The sequence below is a fragment of the Aaosphaeria arxii genome, assembly GCF_010015735.1.
Source record: "Aaosphaeria arxii CBS 175.79 unplaced genomic scaffold BU24scaffold_7, whole genome shotgun sequence".
NCBI lineage: Eukaryota > Fungi > Ascomycota > Dothideomycetes > Pleosporales > Aaosphaeria > Aaosphaeria arxii.
The window spans coordinates 1,423,905-1,445,082 of NW_022983480.1; the positions used below are offsets into that span (position 1 = coordinate 1,423,905).

The 21,178-nt window shown below is 47.9% G+C and overlaps 8 protein-coding genes across 8 annotated transcripts; 4 read left to right on the plus strand and 4 right to left on the minus strand.

Annotated features, from left to right (window-relative positions):
• Positions 1-23: 23 nt before the first annotated feature.
• On the plus strand, positions 24-6,080 carry BU24DRAFT_494834 (uncharacterized protein; the record flags this gene model as incomplete). Its single annotated transcript, XM_033534086.1, has 5 exons — positions 24-1,453; positions 2,609-2,786; positions 2,873-3,720; positions 3,788-5,373; positions 5,423-6,080. The coding sequence occupies exons 1-5, from the start codon at positions 152-154 to the stop codon at positions 6,078-6,080; spliced, it is 4,572 nt and encodes a 1,523-aa protein (XP_033381257.1). The 5' UTR covers positions 24-151.
• Positions 6,081-6,478: 398 nt separating this feature from the next.
• BU24DRAFT_352334 (glycerate kinase) lies at positions 6,479-7,882 on the minus strand (the record flags this gene model as incomplete). Its single annotated transcript, XM_033523727.1, has 2 exons — positions 6,479-7,086; positions 7,135-7,882. 2 exons carry the CDS (start codon positions 7,880-7,882, stop codon positions 6,479-6,481), a joined length of 1,356 nt encoding a protein of 451 aa, XP_033381258.1.
• A 1,015-nt stretch (positions 7,883-8,897) lies between these two features.
• On the plus strand, positions 8,898-11,125 carry BU24DRAFT_443192 (MFS multidrug transporter-like protein). Its single transcript, XM_033530572.1, has 4 exons — positions 8,898-9,223; positions 9,287-9,676; positions 9,738-10,286; positions 10,341-11,125. The coding sequence occupies exons 1-4, from the start codon at positions 9,014-9,016 to the stop codon at positions 10,794-10,796; spliced, it is 1,605 nt and encodes a 534-aa protein (XP_033381259.1). The 5' UTR covers positions 8,898-9,013; the 3' UTR covers positions 10,797-11,125.
• Positions 11,126-12,255: 1,130 nt separating this feature from the next.
• BU24DRAFT_425521 (uncharacterized protein) lies at positions 12,256-13,791 on the minus strand. The gene is made up of 4 exons (XM_033528752.1): positions 13,464-13,791; positions 12,917-13,410; positions 12,763-12,867; positions 12,256-12,715 (listed from the first exon to the last, which is right to left on the minus strand). The coding sequence occupies exons 1-4, from the start codon at positions 13,629-13,631 to the stop codon at positions 12,340-12,342; spliced, it is 1,143 nt and encodes a 380-aa protein (XP_033381260.1). The 5' UTR covers positions 13,632-13,791; the 3' UTR covers positions 12,256-12,339.
• Positions 13,792-14,312: 521 nt separating this feature from the next.
• BU24DRAFT_425524 (uncharacterized protein) lies at positions 14,313-15,673 on the minus strand. Its single transcript, XM_033528753.1, has one exon. It carries the CDS (start codon positions 15,387-15,389, stop codon positions 14,478-14,480), a length of 912 nt encoding a protein of 303 aa, XP_033381261.1. The 5' UTR covers positions 15,390-15,673; the 3' UTR covers positions 14,313-14,477.
• Positions 15,674-15,704: 31 nt separating this feature from the next.
• On the plus strand, positions 15,705-19,260 carry BU24DRAFT_425525 (acetyl-CoA synthetase-like protein). Its single transcript, XM_033528754.1, has 2 exons — positions 15,705-16,212; positions 16,267-19,260. The coding sequence occupies exons 1-2, from the start codon at positions 15,931-15,933 to the stop codon at positions 19,147-19,149; spliced, it is 3,165 nt and encodes a 1,054-aa protein (XP_033381262.1). The 5' UTR covers positions 15,705-15,930; the 3' UTR covers positions 19,150-19,260.
• A 67-nt stretch (positions 19,261-19,327) lies between these two features.
• BU24DRAFT_261325 (uncharacterized protein) lies at positions 19,328-20,118 on the minus strand. The gene has a single exon (XM_033522498.1). It carries the CDS (start codon positions 19,925-19,927, stop codon positions 19,505-19,507), a length of 423 nt encoding a protein of 140 aa, XP_033381263.1. The 5' UTR covers positions 19,928-20,118; the 3' UTR covers positions 19,328-19,504.
• Positions 20,011-20,690, plus strand: BU24DRAFT_425527 (uncharacterized protein). Its single transcript, XM_033528755.1, has one exon. The coding sequence runs from the start codon at positions 20,056-20,058 to the stop codon at positions 20,329-20,331; it is 276 nt and encodes a 91-aa protein (XP_033381264.1). The 5' UTR covers positions 20,011-20,055; the 3' UTR covers positions 20,332-20,690.
• The last annotated feature ends 488 nt before the right edge of the window (positions 20,691-21,178 follow it).

Sequence of the window (21,178 nt, forward strand, 5' to 3'; positions counted from 1 at the left end):
CTATCTATTCCCAAACTCATCATAAAATTCGTCTTATACTTAACATGTTTTCTCAACACAGACTGAATTTGTCACACAAACTTTCATTCATCCACGTTCCTGCTGTGGATTCGTTACCTTACACAGTCTCATAAATGTCTGAATTGTAACCATGTCCAACCAGAGCAATCTCGACAATTTCAATGTTACCTACAAAACCTTACGGCAGACATTCAGCAGCGGCAGAACCAAAGATTTGAAATGGCGGACATGGCAATTGAAGCAGCTATTTTGGCTACTTGATGAGAACGAAAGTGCCTTTATTGATAGTCTTCATGAAGACTTGCACAGGCATGCGTTCGAGTCTCTAATGGCGGATATCAACGAAGCTAAAACACATCTTTTCTACGCCTTGGAAAATCTACAGAAGTGGGCTGCAGGCAGCGCACCGCCAGATGCAGGCTTCGTGTACGGTACATTGGGCAAAGCTTGGATCAGAAAGGAGCCACGTGGATTGGCGCTCATCATCGGCGCATGGAACTACCCAATCTCGACACTCATCACTGTTGCTATTGCCGCTATTTCTGCCGGCAATGCAGTGATTATGAAGCCCTCTGAGATGGCATCAGCCACGGAACAGCTGCTGGCGACGCTGGTACCCAAGTATCTGGACAATACTGCAATCGCGGTCCTCTGCGCACGTCCAGAAGATATGGCCCACATTTTGGAATATCAGTTCGACTTCATTTTTTATACAGGAAGTACAAGGGTGGGGCGCATCATCGCCTCTGCTGCTGCAAAACACGTCACTCCGGTTGCTTTGGAGCTGGGCGGTCAAGCTCCAGCCATCGTCACTAAGAATGCCAACTTGGATCTCGCTGCGAAACGCTTGGTCAACGCGAAATTGGTCAACCTTGGACAGATCTGCATATGCGTGAACCACGTGTTTGCTGATCCGGAAATATATGACGAATTTAATGCTCGTTTGGTACATTGGGCTAATGTCCTCCTTGAGTCGGGAACGGACACTCTGGCTCGGATCATCAATGAACGACATTTCGATCGCGTGCAATCCTTACTATTGAAAACAGAAGGCAAAATATCTTTTACTGGCACTCACGATAGGCGAAAAAAGCTGATATATCCAACTATCGTCACTGGAGTCAAAGTGACCGATAGTCTACTTTCAGAGGAGATTTTTGGGCCAGTCCTTCCAGTTATCAGCGCATCTCTGGAGAGCGCCCTAGCGACCATCAATAGCATGCCTCATCCTCTCGCGCTGTACATCTTCTCCCAGGACAAGCAAGAGATTGACCGAATTCTGGATTCCACACAATCTGGCGGTGTGACCATAAACGACGTTGCTGTTCACGCCGACGTGCCGTCAGCGCCCTTCGGTGGAGTAGGAAATTCTGGATATGGTAATTTCCACGGGAAATGGGGCTTCGATACTTTCAGTCACGACAGAGCTGTCGTGAGAATTCCTTGGTGGGTCGAAAGGTTCACTGCATGGCGTTATCCTCCGTTTACGATGGCAAATCGAGCAGAAATTGAATCTAAAAAACCATCGTTCAAAAAAGGGGAAACACTAGAGCAACAAAATATAGGAAGGTCATATATCAGCCGGTTGCCAGTTATCGGCGCGTTGTTCTCGTAGTAAAGATAGAATACCCAAGTCTATGTCTCATACACTCTGTAATGGTTTTGCATCTGTTCCTTGATTCGTATATTGCTCTTCAGTGCTTACTGTACGCTGGACCTTGATTCTTCTGACATCCGGGATTTAGAATTGGTGGAGGGCGTACTTACTGGACAAAGTGAGAGGCCGAACAGTTAGGGTAACTGGCTACGCTATAAAGCAGATGTTGTTACTCTAAAGGTACGTGATATAATCTCTGAGACGGGCGAGTTATCAAGTGAATAAGGTACTTGTAAAGTAACTTATAGCTGTAGGCGTTAAGTTTGCAAATGGTCTAATACGATTGTATCATGAAATCCATGTACACTCAGTGTAGCTTGTTCCTAACTAGTCTAGGACTCAACGTTCGCTAAGTCCCGCTCATTAAATCCAGTTTCATCACTTCTTTGGTGTAGTTTGTTCAATCTGGGTCGGGTTGCTCGGGTTACTCGGGTTGCTCGGTATAGTTCGTTGTCTCAGGCCCGGATTCATCGCTTATTCTCAATTTTCCGTTCCCATAGGGTCCATGAGATCTACTTACGTGCCAACCCGCACTTTCGGACTTAGAGAAGAGCGCGTGAGATGAGGCTCATCACTGGTCCTTGTTAACACCACGAACGGTTTCCTAAAATATGCGTGGCACTGCGTAAGACGAATGCGTGTTGCGTGTTACTGCATTTGGCTGTCAGTAGATCGCCCACTAAGTAGCGCATACTTTCGCTGGAAATAACGTTAATGGTCGCACCTATAGAAATGACCGACGGCATGATCTCTAGGGTAGCGTTGTTCTCACCTGTGCTATGTCGCGGCGATCTTCCCGAAACAGCAAATTAGGGTATAGTAGCTCGTGGGATAGGACATGGCGAATTTCAGGACTTCGATCAAACTTGTGTTAGTATACAACGTATATATATATGCCATTCGCTGTCGCATCTAAATTCTCATCCATAGCAGTCGCAGCAGACCGCACAAGCCGTGCAACCATACACATACGCACTCAGCATGTCGCGTGCTAATTCAAAATCTTGCTCAATACCACAACCGCGTGGCATACCCTTTCTGGGCAATATTGCAGAATTCAAGTCTGAGGACTCACTTCAAGATTATGACCGCCTTTTTGATACACATGGTTCGTGACTCGATCTCCAGCGTTAGACTAATTCACAATGTGTCAGCAGTTCCAAGATTCATCATTGCTGACCCACGTCCTGACAGGCGACATCTTCCGGCTCAAATTCCCTGGAATGGGAACATGCGTTTTCATCGGCACCCAGCAGCTCGCTAACGAAGTTTTTGACGAGTCACGTTTCAAAAAGTCCATCCAGGCTGATTTAGGAGAGATACGTCATGTTGTAAACGATGGATTGTTTACCGCGGATCACACAGAGGAAAATTGGGGACTCGCCCATCGCATCCTTCGCCCAGCGTTCGCGCCAAATGCAATTCAAAGTACCTTCGATGAAATGTACGACGTCCTCTCGCAGATGGCGCTGAAGTGGGCGCGCCATGGCCCCGAGAACCCCATCCATAGCACCGACGACTTCACTCGTCTAACTCTTGACACTCTTGCCTTGTGCACTATGGGATACCGATTCAACTCTTTCTACAGCGAAGAAGTTCATCCCTTTGTGAAAAGCATGGGCGACGCGCTTGTCGAAGCAGGAAAGCGGACTGCAAGGCCGCGGTTGGCAACAACACTGTTTCTCTCAGCTGCGCGCAAGTTTGCCAAGGATATTTCCATTATGCGGGTGACTTCGGAGGAGCTCATCAAGTCCAGAAGAGCGGAAAAGAGTGTAGAGGGAAGGAAAGATCTTTTGACAGCTATGATGGACGGCATTGATCCCAAGACCGGTGCAACACTAAGTGACGCGGCCATCGTTAACAACCTCATCACCTTCCTCATAGCTGGCCATGAAACAACTTCTGGGACTCTTTCATTCGCGTTCTACTCAATGCTTAAGAATCCAGATACTTATCAAAAGGCGCAACAAGAGGTTGACAAGATTATGGGTAAAGAGCGGGTCACTATTGATAAGCTCTCTGATTTGAAGTATATACCAGCTGTAAGTGGAATGCCCCCATAAACCTTCATTCTAATCGACAAATCACATACCTAATTTTGGTAAACAGTTGCTACGAGAGACTCTTCGACAATGCTCACCAATACCAGCTGTCTTGGTCGAGCCATTCGAAGATACCACATTACAAGGCAAATATGCAATCAAAAAAGGGGAGCCTGTTGTCGTCTCTTTTTCGAGAACTCATCTTGATCCTATCGTTTACGGACACGATGCTTGCCAGTTCAAACCCGAGAGGATGCTAGATGAAAATTTTGATCGCCTGGTCAAGGAGTTCCCTAACTGCTGGAAGCCATTCGGCAATGGCATGCGTGCTTGCATTGGGCGACCTTTTGCTTGGCAAGAGATGCTGCTAGCCATGTCCGTTCTCCTCCAGAATTTCGACTTTCATCAGCTGGATCCGGGCTATTCTCTGAAGCTCTCTGAAACGCTAACTATAAAGCCGAAGGACTTTATGATACGGGCTTCGCTCCGGCACGGAATGTCAGCCATGGACCTGGAACTTCAACTTTCCGGGAGATTCAAAGATACCCGAAACACAAAGCCAAAGATGCAGACCCTGCCGAATTCAGGAAACAAATATCCTGGCGCAAAGCCTATCAATATCTATTTCGGTTCTAACAGCGGTACATGTGAAGCTCTTGCACATCGGCTGGCATCGAATGCATCGGCACATGGCTTTGCAGCCTCTGTGGTCGATCAACTCAACTCTGCAAAAGAAGGTCTCAGATCCGAGAAGCCGATAATAATCTTGACTGCTTCTTACGAGGGCCAAGCGCCAGATAATGCCATCGATTTTGTTCATTGGCTGGAAAATACGAGCGATACGTTCGAAGACGGCGTTTTCTATGCAGTCTTTGGAGTCGGTAGCTCGGAATGGCGCCAGACATTCCATCGCATTCCCAAGGTAGTTGATCAACTGTTGGAAAAGAAAGGAGCGAAGCGTCTGGTGCCATTAGGCTTAACGGATGTGGCCAAAAACAACCATTTTCAGGACTTTGAATTATGGGAGGACCAAGTTCTCTGGCCTGCACTAAGAGAGCATTATGCAATTCCAGATTCAGACACTTCGATTGACGGCCATGGTATGGACGTGAGTATATCGGCACCGCGATGCTCGATCCTGCGCCAGAATCTTTGCGAGGCCACTGTTCATGCTGCAAGAGTTTTGACAAATTCGGAAGCACCCCTCAAAAAACATATAGAAATACGGCTTCCAGATACGCACTCATTTGAGGCTGGTGACTACCTTGCAGTCTTACCTATCAATCCAAACTCTACCGTTAGTCGGGTCTTTCGACGCTTCAAATTAGTTCGGGATGCCACGATTCTCATTCAAGGAAACCCAGCAACCTTGTTGCCAATGCAAGGACCAACGTCAGCGTCGGATATTTTCAGCTCTTATGTTGAACTTTCAACACCAGCGACGAGGAAGGATATTCTCAGAATCGCTATGTATGTGGAGGATACTGCTACCAAGGCGCACCTACAGTCGCTAGCGAGCGATGCCATTGTTCGACTCGAGGAAGGCAACAGCCTCGGGCCATCTGTGCTAGATATCTTGGAGCAGTTTCCCTTGGTCCAAATGCCAATTGGTGTGTTCTTAAACATGCTACCACCTATTCGGACACGGCAGTAGTGAGTATTCAGCCTCGACTAGCGAGTCCTATATGACTGACTGCAATAGCTCCATCTCGTCCTCCCCACTTTCGGATCCTCATGTTGCATCCCTTACATATTCCGTCCTCAACAAATCTTCTCCGGGTGGCGAGGGTAAGCATGTAGGCGTAGCGAGCATGTATCTTGCAAGTCTCCAGCCAGATGACCGTCTTCATGTTTCCATTCGCCACCCCAACCATGCCTTTCATCCGCCGAAAGACCCCAGCCTAACGCCCATTATCTGCATTGCTGCCGGCGCTGGTATTGCACCTTTCAGAGGATTCATTCAACAGCGAGCCATTCAATCGACGTCACTGCAAAATCTTGCGCCTGCTCTACTCATTTACGGCTGCCACAATTTAGGCGACGATCTTTACAGAGAGGAATTCGACCATTGGGAAGCCACAGGTGCGGTTCAAATCAAGAGAGCGTATTCACGCCAGCAAGATGAGACAGATGGATGCAAACATGTTCAGGATCGAATGCGAGAGCAACGGCAGTTGGTGAAGGAAATGTGGGAGGCCGGGGCCAAGATATACGTTTGTGGAAGCCGTGGTGTTAAAGATTCTGTTGAATCAGCACTTGTCGAGATTTTGCATGATGTATGGAGCGATGAGCAGACTACGGCTGTGCATTTCTTGGAAGCAGCCCGTGGGGAGAGATTTCTGGTGGACGTTTTTGATTAAGCGTACGACGTGCTTTCAACTCGCTTTCAACTCGTGGCAAGTTTCCCCTCTGTGATTTTATTCGATTGTCTTTGAGCCTGGATGGAGCTTTGTTTGGATTGGCTGACAATCCTGACAAATAGGAACTGTGTAATGTTAAGTTAGGAAAGCAGAGTGTTACAGTGCAAAAACCTCTAAGGAAGACGAAGATGTAAAGAGCTTAGGAAAAGAGTTAAGGATTAGATGCTAAGAACCCTAACAATGTCTAAAGCTAAGTCATAAGATTCAATATTATATAATATACTTGGTTAACTACTAATAAAGTTAGACTACATTTAAGTTGCCGTGTTTCATGTATATTCCTTACAACACATCACAACTACCAAGACTCTAGGGCTCTTGACGCTGGGGCTGTGCACTCAGTATTGTCGCCTACCAAGAGCCAGCCCAACCAGTATCATACGTATAACCTTTTCCGCACCGTCCTTGACCAGCTTTTCCGTCTCTGCAATGGCGTCTTCAAGTGAAGAAGGCCCTTTGAGGATGCTTGTGAAAGCCTTGATTCCCGCTCCATAACACCCGTCAGCCCCCTCGCCAATTGTCCCAGCCAAAGCCACCACCTGCGCGCCATGTCTTCGCGCTCGGCGGGCGACTTCGGTCGTCATCTTCCCTTGCGTCGACTGCGAATCCAAACTTCCTTCCGCCGTTATGACAAAATCCCATTGCTGCTCGAAAACACGATCGAATTCGAAGTACTCGTTGATAGCTTCACTGCGTGCTCGCAGGCGTGCGCCAAGCAGCAGCAAGCCTCCTCCGAGACCACCGGAGGCCCCACTACCAGGTTCGAGGGAGATGTCTTTGTTGAGACATCCTTTAGCTACACCAGCGAGCCGATCAAGAGCATCTGCAAGCAATTCGACCTGTTCCGGTGTTGCACCTTTCTGTGGCCCATAGACGCGAGCGACGCCTCGTGGACCGCAAAGGAGATTTTTGACATTGCAGACGGCTTCTATCTGAACGCGATCTTCTATAGCAAGTTAACTCGTTTCTGGTCTGAGGCGTTATGTCTACTTACCCGCGTCTTCCCGAAGTCGTGGATGAACACCGCCCCAGCATATCTTAGATAACTCCGTAAGTGATTGACCACCAGCTGCCTTGGGCAGCTCTTCACCATCGGCATCAAGCAACCGGACTCCCAAAGCCTGAAGCATTCCAGCTCCACCATCAGAAGTCCCGGAATCCCCACATCCAATGATAATCTTTGTACATCCTCTATCGAGCGCATGTTTCATCAACTCGCCAACACCATACGTGGTAGTGACTGTAGGGTCGCGCATATCTCGAGGGACAAGCCTTAGGCCAGCCGCTGCCGCCATGTCGAGTACGGCCGTCTTTCGATCTTCACCAACGAAGCCGAGGTAAGAGTCAACGGGCCGACCTACGGGGCCTGTCACCACTTGCTTGATGACGTCTCCGCCGACTGTGGCTACAAGAGCCCTGCAGAATCCCTCACCACCATCGTGTAGGGGTAGTTTCTTCATCACTACGCTCTGGCTATCGATGACATTGCGAAGTCCGGCCTCGATTGCATCCGCGACCCGTTCTGGGCCAAGGCTTTCTTTGAAGCCAGAAGGCGCAATGAGAATTCGGAATGGGTGGCCACCGAGCAGTTCTGAGGTTGGGGTAGGGAGTGCTGAAGAAGTAGTCGGGGCGATCATGCTGTCTACCTTCTCTTCGGGGAGATTGAAGGTATCCAGTGTTGCAAGTCGTGGAAGAGTTGGACGACGCTTTGATGGCTCCGTAACTCCGGCAGGCACAAACATTTCCATGTCGGGTTGCATGTTGAGGGTTTGTATAGTTCGATTATTGTTAATAAATGGGTCTTAAAGCGAGCGTTGTACTGTTGCAGTAAGAAGCGAAAGTAAAGTTGCAAAGAGCAAGTAACGAGCTGTTATTGAAACGATTGTTGTGATGATCTATCTCCTGAGGAATCTATCTGTTCATTTATACTCTTTTCTCACGCCATCAATCTTTCAATCATCTAAAGTTCGGCCATCATGGTAGCTGCCGTGAAGTGCACAGCCCAAAGAGACTGACTACACGACAAGGTCGTGACAAGAAGCCCGAATGTAGACATGTCACCAGAGACGTTGAGTTGTGAAGTGTACATTGCCAAATCTCATCTAAACGCGTAACCTTAGTCCGCGAGGCTGCAGGACACAGCCTGAAGTTACGACAGCACAAACTCAGCCAAATCACCAAGTCACACGAGGGACCGTCGATCCACCACTCGCGTGAGGCTTAAGCAACTGAAGGGAAAAAAATACAATCAAGAAACACAAGACCCTTTCAGAAAATGGTCCAGCCTTCGTCTCAGCGATATGACATCTCCGCCAATCACGGCGCATTCACCAGACACTAAGCGAGATCTTCACCTCTTGACCTCTTACGTATACTTGGCAGAACATCAAAGCACAGCCATCTAGTGACGTTGCCCTTGCAGGCTGGCTTTGGAATGGTATCACTGCCGTCAAATGTATCTTCGATATCTCATTGGGTGTACGTGACGACATCATTGATTGTAGTCACAGAGCACGCGACTCTGGTACTATTTCTGTCTTTCATCTTATCTTGGAAATTGTTCTAGGACATCTTCTAGGGTCTTGATAACAATCTTGGATCATCATTTGGGCAGCTTTTTGTAAACTATGTGGAGACATAACTCTTGTCTCAGCTGTTCTTTGGCCTCAGGACAATACGCCTCAATCGTTGTTGTCACCGCACTGTACTGCCACAATCATAAGACTTCGGGGCTTCAGAGTTCAGTGTATAGCCATACTTGATCATACATAAATTCTACCATTCACGTATCGCATACTTGCATCAGTTCGCTATCACATTCGCTTGTCTACTTTCGTTTAATCAACACTCGCTTTTCATGAAACTTGTTTCTAATGCGTCTGCAAAAGAAACGTCCAGTCGCTGATCTTGAGAGCCAAGATGATGATGCATTGGCGCTACCAAGATTCTCTTTCGAAAGTGATTCGCAAAGACGACTTATCTCCACTGAGCGCCTCTTCGAGGAGTTTTCGTACGATGATACAGGTTATGATCCCGGATTTCGTTCAATTGACAGTGACGATGGGGAAACCGAAAGCATTGAGGTATGCCCTATTTCATCATTAATAGGAAGACATGATCTTAGATCCGTAGAGCTAACAAAGCAGGTGACATGGGACGGCGAAAACGACGCTGAAAACCCATTGAACTGGTCCTGGCAGCGGAAGTGGACCGCTACTATTCTCGTTTCCTTATTTACATTCATCTCACCTTTCTCTTCAACAATGGTAACCCCAGCGCTTGGAGACATTTGCGATGAATTCGATATCCCAAAGGGGTTCATGCAGCAACTCGTAATGTCTATTTTCCTGCTTGGGTACGCGCAAGGTCCATTCGTCCTCGCGCCATTATCTGAACTCTTTGGACGTGTGACTGTGCTGCAGTACGCGAACTTGATATATCTGGTATTCAATACGATGTGCGGGTTTGCGAAGACTCGCAACCAGATGCTTGTCTTTCGTTTGTTAAGTGGCATTGGTGGAAGTGCTCCTCAAGCAGTATGTTTTCAGATTATGTTGAAGACTACAAGTGCAAATCAATGCTAATTATAGTCCATAGATCTGCAACGGGGTCTTAGCTGACACATGGAGCAAAGAGGAGCGCGGAAAAGGACAAGCCATCTATGGCATGTTGACCTTCATCGGACCCTGTGTCGCCCCAATATGCGGTGCCTACATTTCTCAAGGCACCACATGGCGCTGGATTTTCTGGTCGACATCAATCTTCGACGTCGTGGTCCAACTCCTCGCTCTATTCTTTCTCTCCGAGACCTTTGCTCCTACCATCCTCGCACGTAAAGCGAAGAGGATACAGAAGAGTACCGGTCGTCGAACCCGTACCGTATACGATACTGAGGAGAGATTCAGCAAGATTTTGCGAAAGCGATTGATCTTGCCTTTCATCATGATGTTTACTCATCCTGCTGTACAAGCTCCGAGCATATATCGTGCTTACCTTTACGGTGTCATGTATCTTGTTCTATCGACCTTTCCGCTAGTGTGGGAAGGTGTCTATGATCAGAACACAGGGCCTGCAAGCTTGAACTATCTTTCGTTATGCATTGGCTTTTTGATCGGTTTGCAACTCAGTCATCCACTCATGGACAAGGTCAGTAAACACTAACCATTTAAAAAGCAAGGACACATGCTAAGCAATATGTAGTTATATGCTTGGTTCAAAACCTACTACCACACAGAAGAAGGCCTACCAGAATGGCGAGTCCCACCAATGCTCATCGGCGGCATCCTCTGTCCCACGGGACTGTTCCTCTACGGATGGGGAGCGCACTACCACCTCCACTTCATCGTCCCCAACATTGGCTGCGTGATTCTCGCTATCGGTCTAATCATTGCCTTCCAGTGCTCGCAGGCTTACACTGTAGACGCCTACTCCGCGAAGTACGCAGCCTCCGCAGCTGCCGTTGGCGCATTCTTGCGCACCATGTGCGGATTCAGTTTCCCGTTGTTTGCGCCGCAGATGTATGATAAACTTGGTGTTGGTTGGGGGAATTCATTGCTGGCTTTTCTCACGCTTGCGTTGGCGTTGGTGAGTCCGGTCATGCTTTGGGTTTATGGTGCGAGAATTCGGGCGATGAGTACAAGGGGTTTGGATCCATAGAGGGGGATTAGTTTTGCTTTTGAAACGATGTTGATGTTGGAAATGCGACATGAATGCAGCTTGCATTGATCGATTGGGTTATCTTGTTCTAGAGCGCAAGGTCTAAGAACGCATCTTGCATGTAATTATGACGAGAAATTGTACAGTATAGACTTCATTTAATGAATCGGACAAATGTTCCAACGAGACACTTTACTTACTACACGCTAATGCTAGGGAACCTGTTCGCTGGATCAGCGCACGTAACGGTTGCACCCGTTGAGAAACACACCGAATGACTGGCCGAACGGTACGCCTTGGATATAATTGCTGGCCTTGTGATCATGCGCCTTTTCTTTGTCAACGTAATCCCCAAGTATTTCCTGATGATTACGCACTCATTTGTTTACTCGATACTCAGATGAGAGACAAGTGTAATGCCTTCCTAAAAGCCAGATGTCTTGTCGCCAGTTGGAGTCCCGCAGCTTTTTTATCTTTGCCATTGTCTATTAGCAATACCTTTCGGTTAGTTTCACTTAATAAATGTCTTTCGCCAACTAGACTGTTGAGATTCGGTGAGATTTTTAGTTTGACTCGATGTTACGACCCTGGCGAAACCGAGACCAACCCGCTTTGCATTCGAACGGTTCGCACGGCCATAGTTCAAAAACCCAGATCCACCTTTGCGCACTAGGGACTAGCAAAGACTACAAACTTATGCACCTATGCTTGTGTTATATACCTGCCCAGGTATTCAAGTCCTAAGCGAATTAACAACGTAGCTTCATGAGGCTTGTCTTTCGCCTAACAATTATGATCGTCGTAGTCCATGTACATAATACGGGGCGTCTTCGGAGACCGAAATCTATTTCACCCACAATAAACCCTACCCAAACGGGAGCTTATTACACAACGATGCTTGAGGGCAAACAAGCAAGACACTAGGCTAGGTGTAGATGGTTAGTAGACGGGGCTGGTCATTGCGACGGTCCGTACCGTGAATAGGTAGAAGGTCTATCGATGACGAGCTGCCCTTAAAAGTCAAGGGAGCGACACAACCCATGTTTACTTTCACCATATCTTACAAGCGTCAAAACCGGACCGACTATTTCATGAAGCCGGCGAGAAAATTAAGGACTCTGCAGCAAGGCGAGAAATTCTCACGTCGACATTCCTTTTCGGTCGAGAAGTCGCGAGCTGGGCAAGCTCAGTGTGGTAGGACAGACTCTGCATCAGCGTTATTTGCTCATCTTTTGCCCGTTTGATGGGTGAGTTCAGCATTAATGACTCCCGAATAAGATGAGCAGATCTTGGAGATCCAATCAGAATGGGGAATATATCCTTTCTTACAGTGGGGAACCTGCAGCTGCCGGCAGATTTGCTGTCACATCTGACTTGCCGAACTCAGCAAATGGGTCGCTGTTTGGCTCGCCGGTAGGCTCGGCAACTTATTACAGTCACGAAAGAATATGCATGCCTTTTGCTTGCAGATATTGATTGCCATCATAACGAAAATGGGTATGTCAACTATAGCTCTATAGAATGAGATAGATGAAGAATAAACTCAAATCGGACGAGCAACCTCGGTCTTGAAATCGACACGAGTTGTCCTCAAGATGCCCGCTCCATGTCCATCTAGTGTGTTCATTGGAGTAACCAAATCGCTCTCTTGTCGGTGATTCTCTAAGGATCCAAGCTCAATGTCTTCATCCGAAGGCTTCTTTGGGAGGATCGAATCCTCGGACCTCGAACGATTATCAACATGTACTGACATGTTCATGTCGTATTTGCTCTTCCTAGATCGTGACGTGGGTTCACCACTACCAGATCCGTACGAAGAGGGTATATGAGATGAAGTCCTTCGATCACCTCTGATATGATGATAGAGGGGCTTCAAGCAGGGCAAAGACCCACAGATCATGCCTACACATATCTCCATCCTGAAAAATGTTAGCTTGGAACCAGACAAACAGGATCCACGACTTACCCTGCCCATAAGCACAGTTGAGCCAGAGTCCATGTCTTATCCTTCTCTTCATGATCGAACAAAGCGGGCAAAAGAGCCGTTTTAGCGACTGCAATTGCGCAAGTGCTTATTTTTGTTAGTCACAGATTGTCAGGTTCCAGTAGTGATAGCTTACAAGATACCCAAGCAACACAATGCGATGACACCAATTTTAGTCTTTTTCGGCAAGTTCAAACTCTTGAACATCATTATTGGGATTGAAACCAAGGCCAGGTCTGCGATGATTGAAACGGCTTGGTACAACCACGGCGCAGCAGCATACAGCGCATCTGTCAGGCACTCGCCCGGTGTGTCTGGTAGCCAGACCTTTTTCAATGGCCTGCACTGGATGAAGTAGTTGATTGTCACGTAGATGTCCGCGATTGTGAGAGCATATATCGAACCCCAGATAATGCGACGAAAAACCTTGTGGTGCTTTGGGATCAGGCGAAGGAAGAAGAGCGCGATGGAAAGCCGAACTGCGTAAAGAGCGAAGAGATTGGTCGGTTCGGCCGCCCACAGCCATTTGAAGCATTCCGGTATTTGTTCTTTAGGGACATAATAAATGTGTCGCCCCAATCCGAGTTGAAATGACGTGGCTAAGATACCGTTCGTAAGGATGAGAAGGAACTGTATCCTATTTAGCGACTGGAATAGATAGGATAGTCGAAGAAAGCTCTCACCGATGATATGAACATTATCCAGTCGTCCCACCACGCATTCCTACTTATGAAGATGCGGGTGTACATTCGGAGCCATGCGATAATGACCGATATAGTGGTAACGACGACAATGGCCGCTATATAGCCCTGGCGATGGTCATCATCGGGTGGGATATTGTGAGGCTCCATTCTCAACTCCTGCTCTCCGAAATTGAAAATGACTCGTATGGCGCAGATAAAGGTCCACAGTGCTTAATAGTTAAGCATCAGAAAATGAGCATTCCTGTTACTATTCGCCGATTAGTTACGCTGCACTTGAGACAACTTGATTCAAATCTGAATGTTTGAATCTTAGTAGAGAAGGGGAAAGCCTCACCTGAAGTTGAGTAATACTCTTTGAAAATATGATCAAAAAGGTCCAACGGGAGAAATAAGGTTGAAGGGAGCCGGGGAATGGGTCGTGAAGAGTGGAGAGAGCACGTCTGTTGATTTTCCATCAGTGCCCTGGTATATTTTCTATCCCTATTATTGCGCAATGCTCATACTCAAAACAACCTTGTTGGTAAGAAGCAGAGAGGCATATGGGACTTCCGGCCGCCTTGCATTTGTTGATCCAACCTTGATGAGAAAGGCCACTGGCGATCCCAACGGCGCATCCCTGCAAGTATCCATGTAAGTAATATCGCCTTGTCGAAATTGGTAGTACAGAACAGCGAGATTCAAGCATCACCGTTGGTGACAGGGATAACAGGGCGAAAGTGTTGCTTATTCCCCTTTGAAGGTTACAAAAAGCGGCAGCTAAGATCTTGAGACCGTAGTTCATCGTAACCGTTCAGCCGCCAATCATACACAGACATAGTTCCCACTCAGCGCTTACACCGTCATCATATCCACGGTCTTTATTGCTTCGAGATTAATCGCGCGAAAGGCAGTCACTGCCTGAAACATTTCATCGTTCCCTAGTAAAGCCTGCGGAAGATACATGTGTGTAAGTATTCATTGTTTAGGAATCCGATGCTGTTTGCTTTGTTCCTATTAAATGGAACCATTTGCCAGAGGCATTGCATATATGGTGATGATCCACAGATTCCAGATACGGAACGTTAGTTTATCATCTCGCACCGTCCGCCTGTTGAGGACTCTCCAAGAAACGAACGCAGCTATGATCGCCCCCAGAACCGCGGGCAATGAGAATGTCCACCAGAATCCAATCACCAGCAGCGTCCAAAAGGGGACCAAGATAGCGATTGACCATCGACACGGCCCACTCCCAATGACCAACGGAACGGTATTACGGGCTCGTGCAGCATCTCCTTCCATATCGGGTAAGTCTTGCATCTGAACTGTCGTCAGGACCATCAACCCTGTCAGGAGAAACCATTCATATCCACGGATGGTAAAGGTTCCAGGAACTGCAACTGAAATAGCCCCGGTGCTAAATGTAACATATCCAAGGGCATTGACGACGTTCTTCCCGATGCAGGACCTGTCAGCCCCACCAAGCTCATTGTAGATCCAACCCAAGGCAATCCCGATAAGCTTTTGGCGTAAGCCTCCCGCACACAAGCTATAGATTACTCCAGCTATGTGGCTCGCAAGCATCAGCCAAAATGCATGTCTCGGGCTCAGCCTCTTGGAAGGGAGGGGTCTCCATGGTTTGTTCGCCTTGTCTTCCTCGATGGCTTCAGGGCGACGTTGATTGTCGATGGCAAATGGTAGAAGCACTATCCAGACCCAAAGTAAGACCAAGGGTGCTCGATGAAGGCGATCGTGCTTATAACGGTCGGGTGGAACGATTAATCCGGATCCGGATTGCGCACCGAGCACCCCAAAGATCGACTGAGGAAGCACGATGGTTTTGAGATCACTACGCGTGAAAAGCCAGATGCTATAAGCTTCATTGCACAGTAACGTACGCATCCATCGAAATGTACTGGCTTTATGCATCTAGAATTCTTGTTAGTGCTGCGATTTTGAAATGGTGATTGCAAAACGAACTGGGATTGAAGTTTGCATTTCGCTCGTAATCCTGGATTTCTTGCTTGCTGCGTGTTGGCTATCCAATTCCCCTTGGAAAAAATCCGAGAGTTTGGAATTGAGCATGGAATAACAATATTGGTAAAGTTTCCAACAGTTGGATGTGGCGTGGTTATGTGGTGGGAGGCGTAAAGGACTCCCTTGCTAGTTCTGAGCTTACGCCGTATTTAATATACTCATGCAAAAACGGCGATCGTCGAGCCGTTGAAAAACTCGCACGAGGGACTATTTCCTCGGATGATTTCACGCCTATCAATTGTAAATCTGCATACAGAGGGCTAGTCCGCCGTGTTTGCGGCACAGTCGTCACATCGAACCTCATAAAAGTACTCAAGGGTGCATTTATCTCCGAAGTTCCTTATCTTCCTTCCTTTGTCTGATCCGTCCAAGATTCATTTTACGCCCCACGTTTTCAATTTACGACATCTCCTTCATTCTCAAATTTGTCATCATGGCTGAACTATACGGATCTAGGCTCATGCCTGTTGTGGTAGATGAAACCGCAGAGAGACAGCCAGATCTACCGTACGCTTCAGTGCCTCTGACGACCAACATCAGCGATGGATTCAAGGACGTTACGTTCTCCGATATCGCTTCAGCAACAAATAAGGTTGCTAGATGGATCGAGAACACAATAGGTCGTAGTAGTAATTTTGACACCATAGCCTACATGGGCGTTGGTGATCTACGCTATGTGGTCGTATTCCTGGCCGCCGTCAAATGCGGATATAAGGTACGTTGCAGAAATCGTGATATACCTCTCTTGGACAACTAATAATCCGCCCAGGTCCTACTTCCCTCCTTGAGAAATTCCCCATGGATGAATGGCTCTCTTTTCGAGCAGACAAAATGCGTACATCTTTTCTTCGCGCCAGAGGTTGAACCTGTGATTAGGCCACTTCTAGATCACCATGCCATCCCAGCCCATCCTATTACGCCTCTAGAAACACTCATTCAAAAAGACACACCGCATTATCCATTCACAAAGTCATACGAAGAGGCGAAATGGGACCCAATATTGATACTTCACTCCTCAGGATCAACGGGGCCACCTCGACCGATCTACATGAACCACAATACATTCGCAGTTGGCGACAATGATCGCAACCTTCCAATTGTTCCCGGGCGTGTTAACCAGAATTGGTCGCTATGGGACTTTCCAGAAAATGAACACTTCTTCTCACCCTTTCCGGCATTTCACCTTGCTGGTTTCTCGTCGATGGTCATGCTGCCAATATACTATCCTCACGCAACCCTTGTTCTTAGTCCCCCATCACGGCCGCCATCTGGTCACTTGGTCAGCGAGATCATGGACCATTTCACACTAAAGTCCATCTTCTGTCCTCCAATCATTGCAGAACAGATCATCCAGGAGCCTGGTGGACTCGAGAAACTCAAGTCACTTAAGTTTCTCCTCTACGCAGGCGGGCCGCTTTCCCAAGTTGCCGGCGATGCCCTCAGCAAAGTGACAGACGTGTGCCAATTCTATGGACAGACCGAGACTGGAGCCATTCAGGCACTGGTACCAAAGAGAGAGGATTGGGCCAGCCTTGAATGGCATCCTAAACAAGAGGTCACCATGGAATCATCTATTGACGGCACGTTTGAAATGATCATGCACCGCAACCCAGCCCTGGAGGGTATCCGAAACGTATCTTGCAATTTTCCCGATGTCGAAGTCTGGCGCACCAAAGACCTCTTCAAACCTCATCCGACTAAGCCTGGATTGTGGCGCTTTCACGGCCGCGCCGACGACATCATTGTTCTGTCTAATGGCGAGAAGTTCAATCCAGTACCTAGCGAAACTCAGATCTCTGCCCATCCCCTTCTTTCTGGAGCATTGATCATTGGACACAGCCGACCGCAGCCATCTCTCATCTTAGAGCCAAAGGACCTAGACAATACAGATACGCTTGCAATCATAGAGCAAGTATGGCCAACGATCGAGAAAGCAAATGCAGAAGCACCTGGACATGCACGAGTCACTAGAGACATGGTTTTGGTCTCATCGAAAGACAAACCTTTCGATAGGTCTCCCAAGGGTACGATCATTCGCGCCTCAACTGGAGCGAAGTACGAAGATCAGATCTCAGAACTGTACTCAAGGGACATCTCGCGAAATCTTCAACACATCACTCTTGACGACTCGAGCAACATTTCTTCTATCGTCAAATTTGTCAAACAGGTTGTAGGCTCCGCATTCCCAAAGTCTTCTTTCAATGAAGGAGACGACCTCTTCGTCTTGGGTCTGGACTCCTTACAAGCTACCGAGATCATATCCTTGCTCAAGGCCGGTATAACTGCCGAAAAGCAACGAGATGTATCCTGGGTCTCGCCAAAGTTCATCTACGAGAATCCGTCGGTGAATGCTATATCCGAAGCAATTCAGCATAAATTGACATACACCAACGGCGTGTCACAAGATCAGCCCGATCCTTTGAAGCGACAACAGAAAATGGAAAGCATCCTCCAGAAATATGTCAAAGGCTCCAAAACAGCACCCATTTCCGGAACGCCTGTGGTAGACCAACCACCTCTTCACGTAATCCTGACCGGGTCCACTGGCTCCCTTGGTACTCATCTACTCATAGCCCTGGTAGCTGATCCCAAGGTTGCTAAGATCTCGTGCCTCGACCGCTCGGCAGATGCAAAGGAGCGTGTAACGCGATCTCTATCGTCATGGCCCAAGCCCATTGAGCTAGATTCGTCCCGTGTCAGCTTCTATCAGGCAGACTACAGCAAACCTGACTTCGGTCTTCCCGCAACAACGTTCACCGATCTACGCGAAAATGCCAGCCTAATCATACACAATGCATGGAAGGTAGACTTCAACCACGCGCTGGCATCCTTTGAAGCGGTTCATATTCGTGGTGTCCGCAACTTTGTTGACTTCAGCGTATCATCGAGACACAATCCTCGCATCGTCTTTGTCTCTTCCATCTCTTCGGTCGGTAATTGGCATTCCGCAGTAGAGACTAAACCCCAATCCACAAACGGCGTCAAAGTCATCCCCGAAGAAATTGCGCAAACCCCAGCCGTTGCCCAATCAATCGGCTACGCGGAGTCCAAAGCCATCGCTGAGCAGATACTCGCCGCCGCAGCCGAAAACGAAGGCGTCAAGGCGTCGATTGTCCGCGTCGGACAGATCGCAGGGCCGATCGGCGAAAGCGGTGGTAAATGGAACGAGAACGAATGGTTTCCATTGCTGTTGAAGACTTCCAAGAACCTGGGCAAGATTCCCGACGCTTCCTTGTTAGACAATGTTGACTGGCTTCCGGTCGATGCGCTTGCAACTGTTCTTTTGGAGCTCAGTCTGTCCGAGGACAACCGGGCCTTGCAAGTGTATCATCTTGTCAATCCTAAGGTGAAGAGTTGGACCGATCTGCTGCCCGCTGTTCAAGAACACATTGGAAACCCGAAAGCTGTAAGTATGCAGGATTGGGTATCTGAGTTAGAGAGGGTCAATGGCGACGATCACGATGCCATTGCAGCGAACCCAGCCGTCAAGATTTTGGATTTCTTCAAGGACAGCCGGAATCTGAAATACATTGGAGCTGATGATGTGGATATCTCGACAAAGAATGCGAAGGTAACCAGCCCCACCTTGAGTCAGCTAGGTCCTGTACAAGCAAGTTGGATGAAACGGTGGATGCAAGATTGGAGCCTTTGAAGACAATGAAGGATGACTTGGTAATTTCAATATCTCAATAAAAAGAATAATGGGGGAGCATTTAAATTCATACAAGAGAGTTCTCTTTCAACCTGCGCAGTAAATGAGATCAAATAGTAACAGGGTGCCTATTCCGTGAACGCTTCGTGAAACATCATAACCTTAATCTATCATCGCATACTCCTCCTCAACTCCCGTTCACAGGTACGCAATGCACGTAATAGTAAGCCGAAGAGGCCTTCACTGCTGCGATTGCGAGGAAAATGGCGAGCCATATCCTACATACCTCGACATGGCTAACATACAAAATTGAGCCATGTTCTAGTTAGACCCTATCGGCGAACACACTTTATTTCTAGTCACATCCTCCACCACCGCCGCCTCCATCTCCTCCACCACCCCCACTATCTCCTCCACCACAACCGCTGTCACCACCAGAGTCTCCACCAGAGTATGAAGATACATATGTTGTTGTTGTGTTGGCATTGTAGCTCGATCCAGCTGGCCCTCGGGAAGTCGTTGTTGTAGATTTCTTTTTTGTCGAGTTATAGCTCGACTTTTGTGGCGCAGGGTATCGGTCGAGCGACTTTGCTGCTGCTACAGCTTGTTCCTCCTTCCATTTCTCGGTGGAAGATGCTTCATGGCTGTCCGCGGTTTTTGGCTTTGGATCTGGTGTCGGCTCATTCTGTTTTTCCTGAGCAGGTTGAGCAGGCTGAGCATACGTGTTGGCTGTCGCGGGTGATGGGTCGGGTTTGGGTTTGGAACCGAAGCAACCCATGATGAATGGTTGAGGTGTTGATGTAAGAACGTCAACAGATTGATAAAATGTATTGATGTTTGACAGATTTCAAAATAATAGTAATGCAAAGCTTGTCAATTTATCCTCGATGAAAAGTTGGGGCTATCATGGTCGCGGTGAGCTCTTTTAGCAGTGGAGTGGCTGTGTATGTGCGGCTCTGGAGTCTGCCTGCACAGTGTACCTGCCTCGTTCCACCTCTAATCGCTGCCATCATGCTCGCAATTACGCATCAACATCGGCGACCGCATGGCGCTATCTGCAATGCCTCGGTCGCAGACCCGCCGTGCTCGCTTCCTTACTCCAGATATGAGGATAGTGTTCCCGCTAAGCTTTGTAGTGGAGAACGCCTGACCTGTCATGTTAAATTTGGATCTGCGTCGTGACCGGTAAATGAGGCTGGTGTGCTATCTTTGTGAGGGTACGGAAAAGTCGCGGATGTCTGCGCATAGCCATAAACGTTTTGAAAGGGTTCTTGAAAGTTACCGCCGGTGTAGAAAAGGGCATGAGTCGATGTCTGAATGGGCCTTTGCAGATCTTTGTACAAAACGGGCTATGCTTATGAGTCAGGTTGTTAGGACATTTCCAGCGTGTACAACCCGCGAGTAATAGCGCCGTTTGTATTGATGTACATACATACACAGTAGAACAAAATGCCATTATCTCTGAATGTATCCAGCCCCGGGGGGGTTGGGCTGACTTTATCGCAAAGTCATCAAGATGATTTGATTGATGATAGGCCTGGTTGATGGAGAGAAGGATTGGCCAGATAGCCCACTTCAATAACCTACAATATTCAACGTATCAAGTCAAGTTTTATCTAGTCGATTGCCATTATTCTAGAAATTCGTATCTCGAGAATTAGCGAGCACAACGTCACAGGCCTATCTTCATTCTCGGCACTGGTTGCACTATGCCTTGATGACGCGGTCTGAGACTTCAATTCGTATGGTACTAGACCGGCGTTGCGGTAGGTTTATCAGCACAAGATACTGGTGAGGAATGAAGCACGTGGTGAGCTGACATGCGGTTCGGTAGGACGCCGCCGCTCTGTACACTGCAATAGATATTGTACGCGCTGCGTCAGTGCTTCTCAGAAAACCCATCGAAGTCCAAGAAATTGGTCACCAAAAGAGGGAATGCTAGGCTAGGGGTTATCACAATTCTATGGATGGTCGGAAACACGTTCGCGCGGACGTGAAGCCCTCGTCGCAATCTAGAGAAAGCCACTCA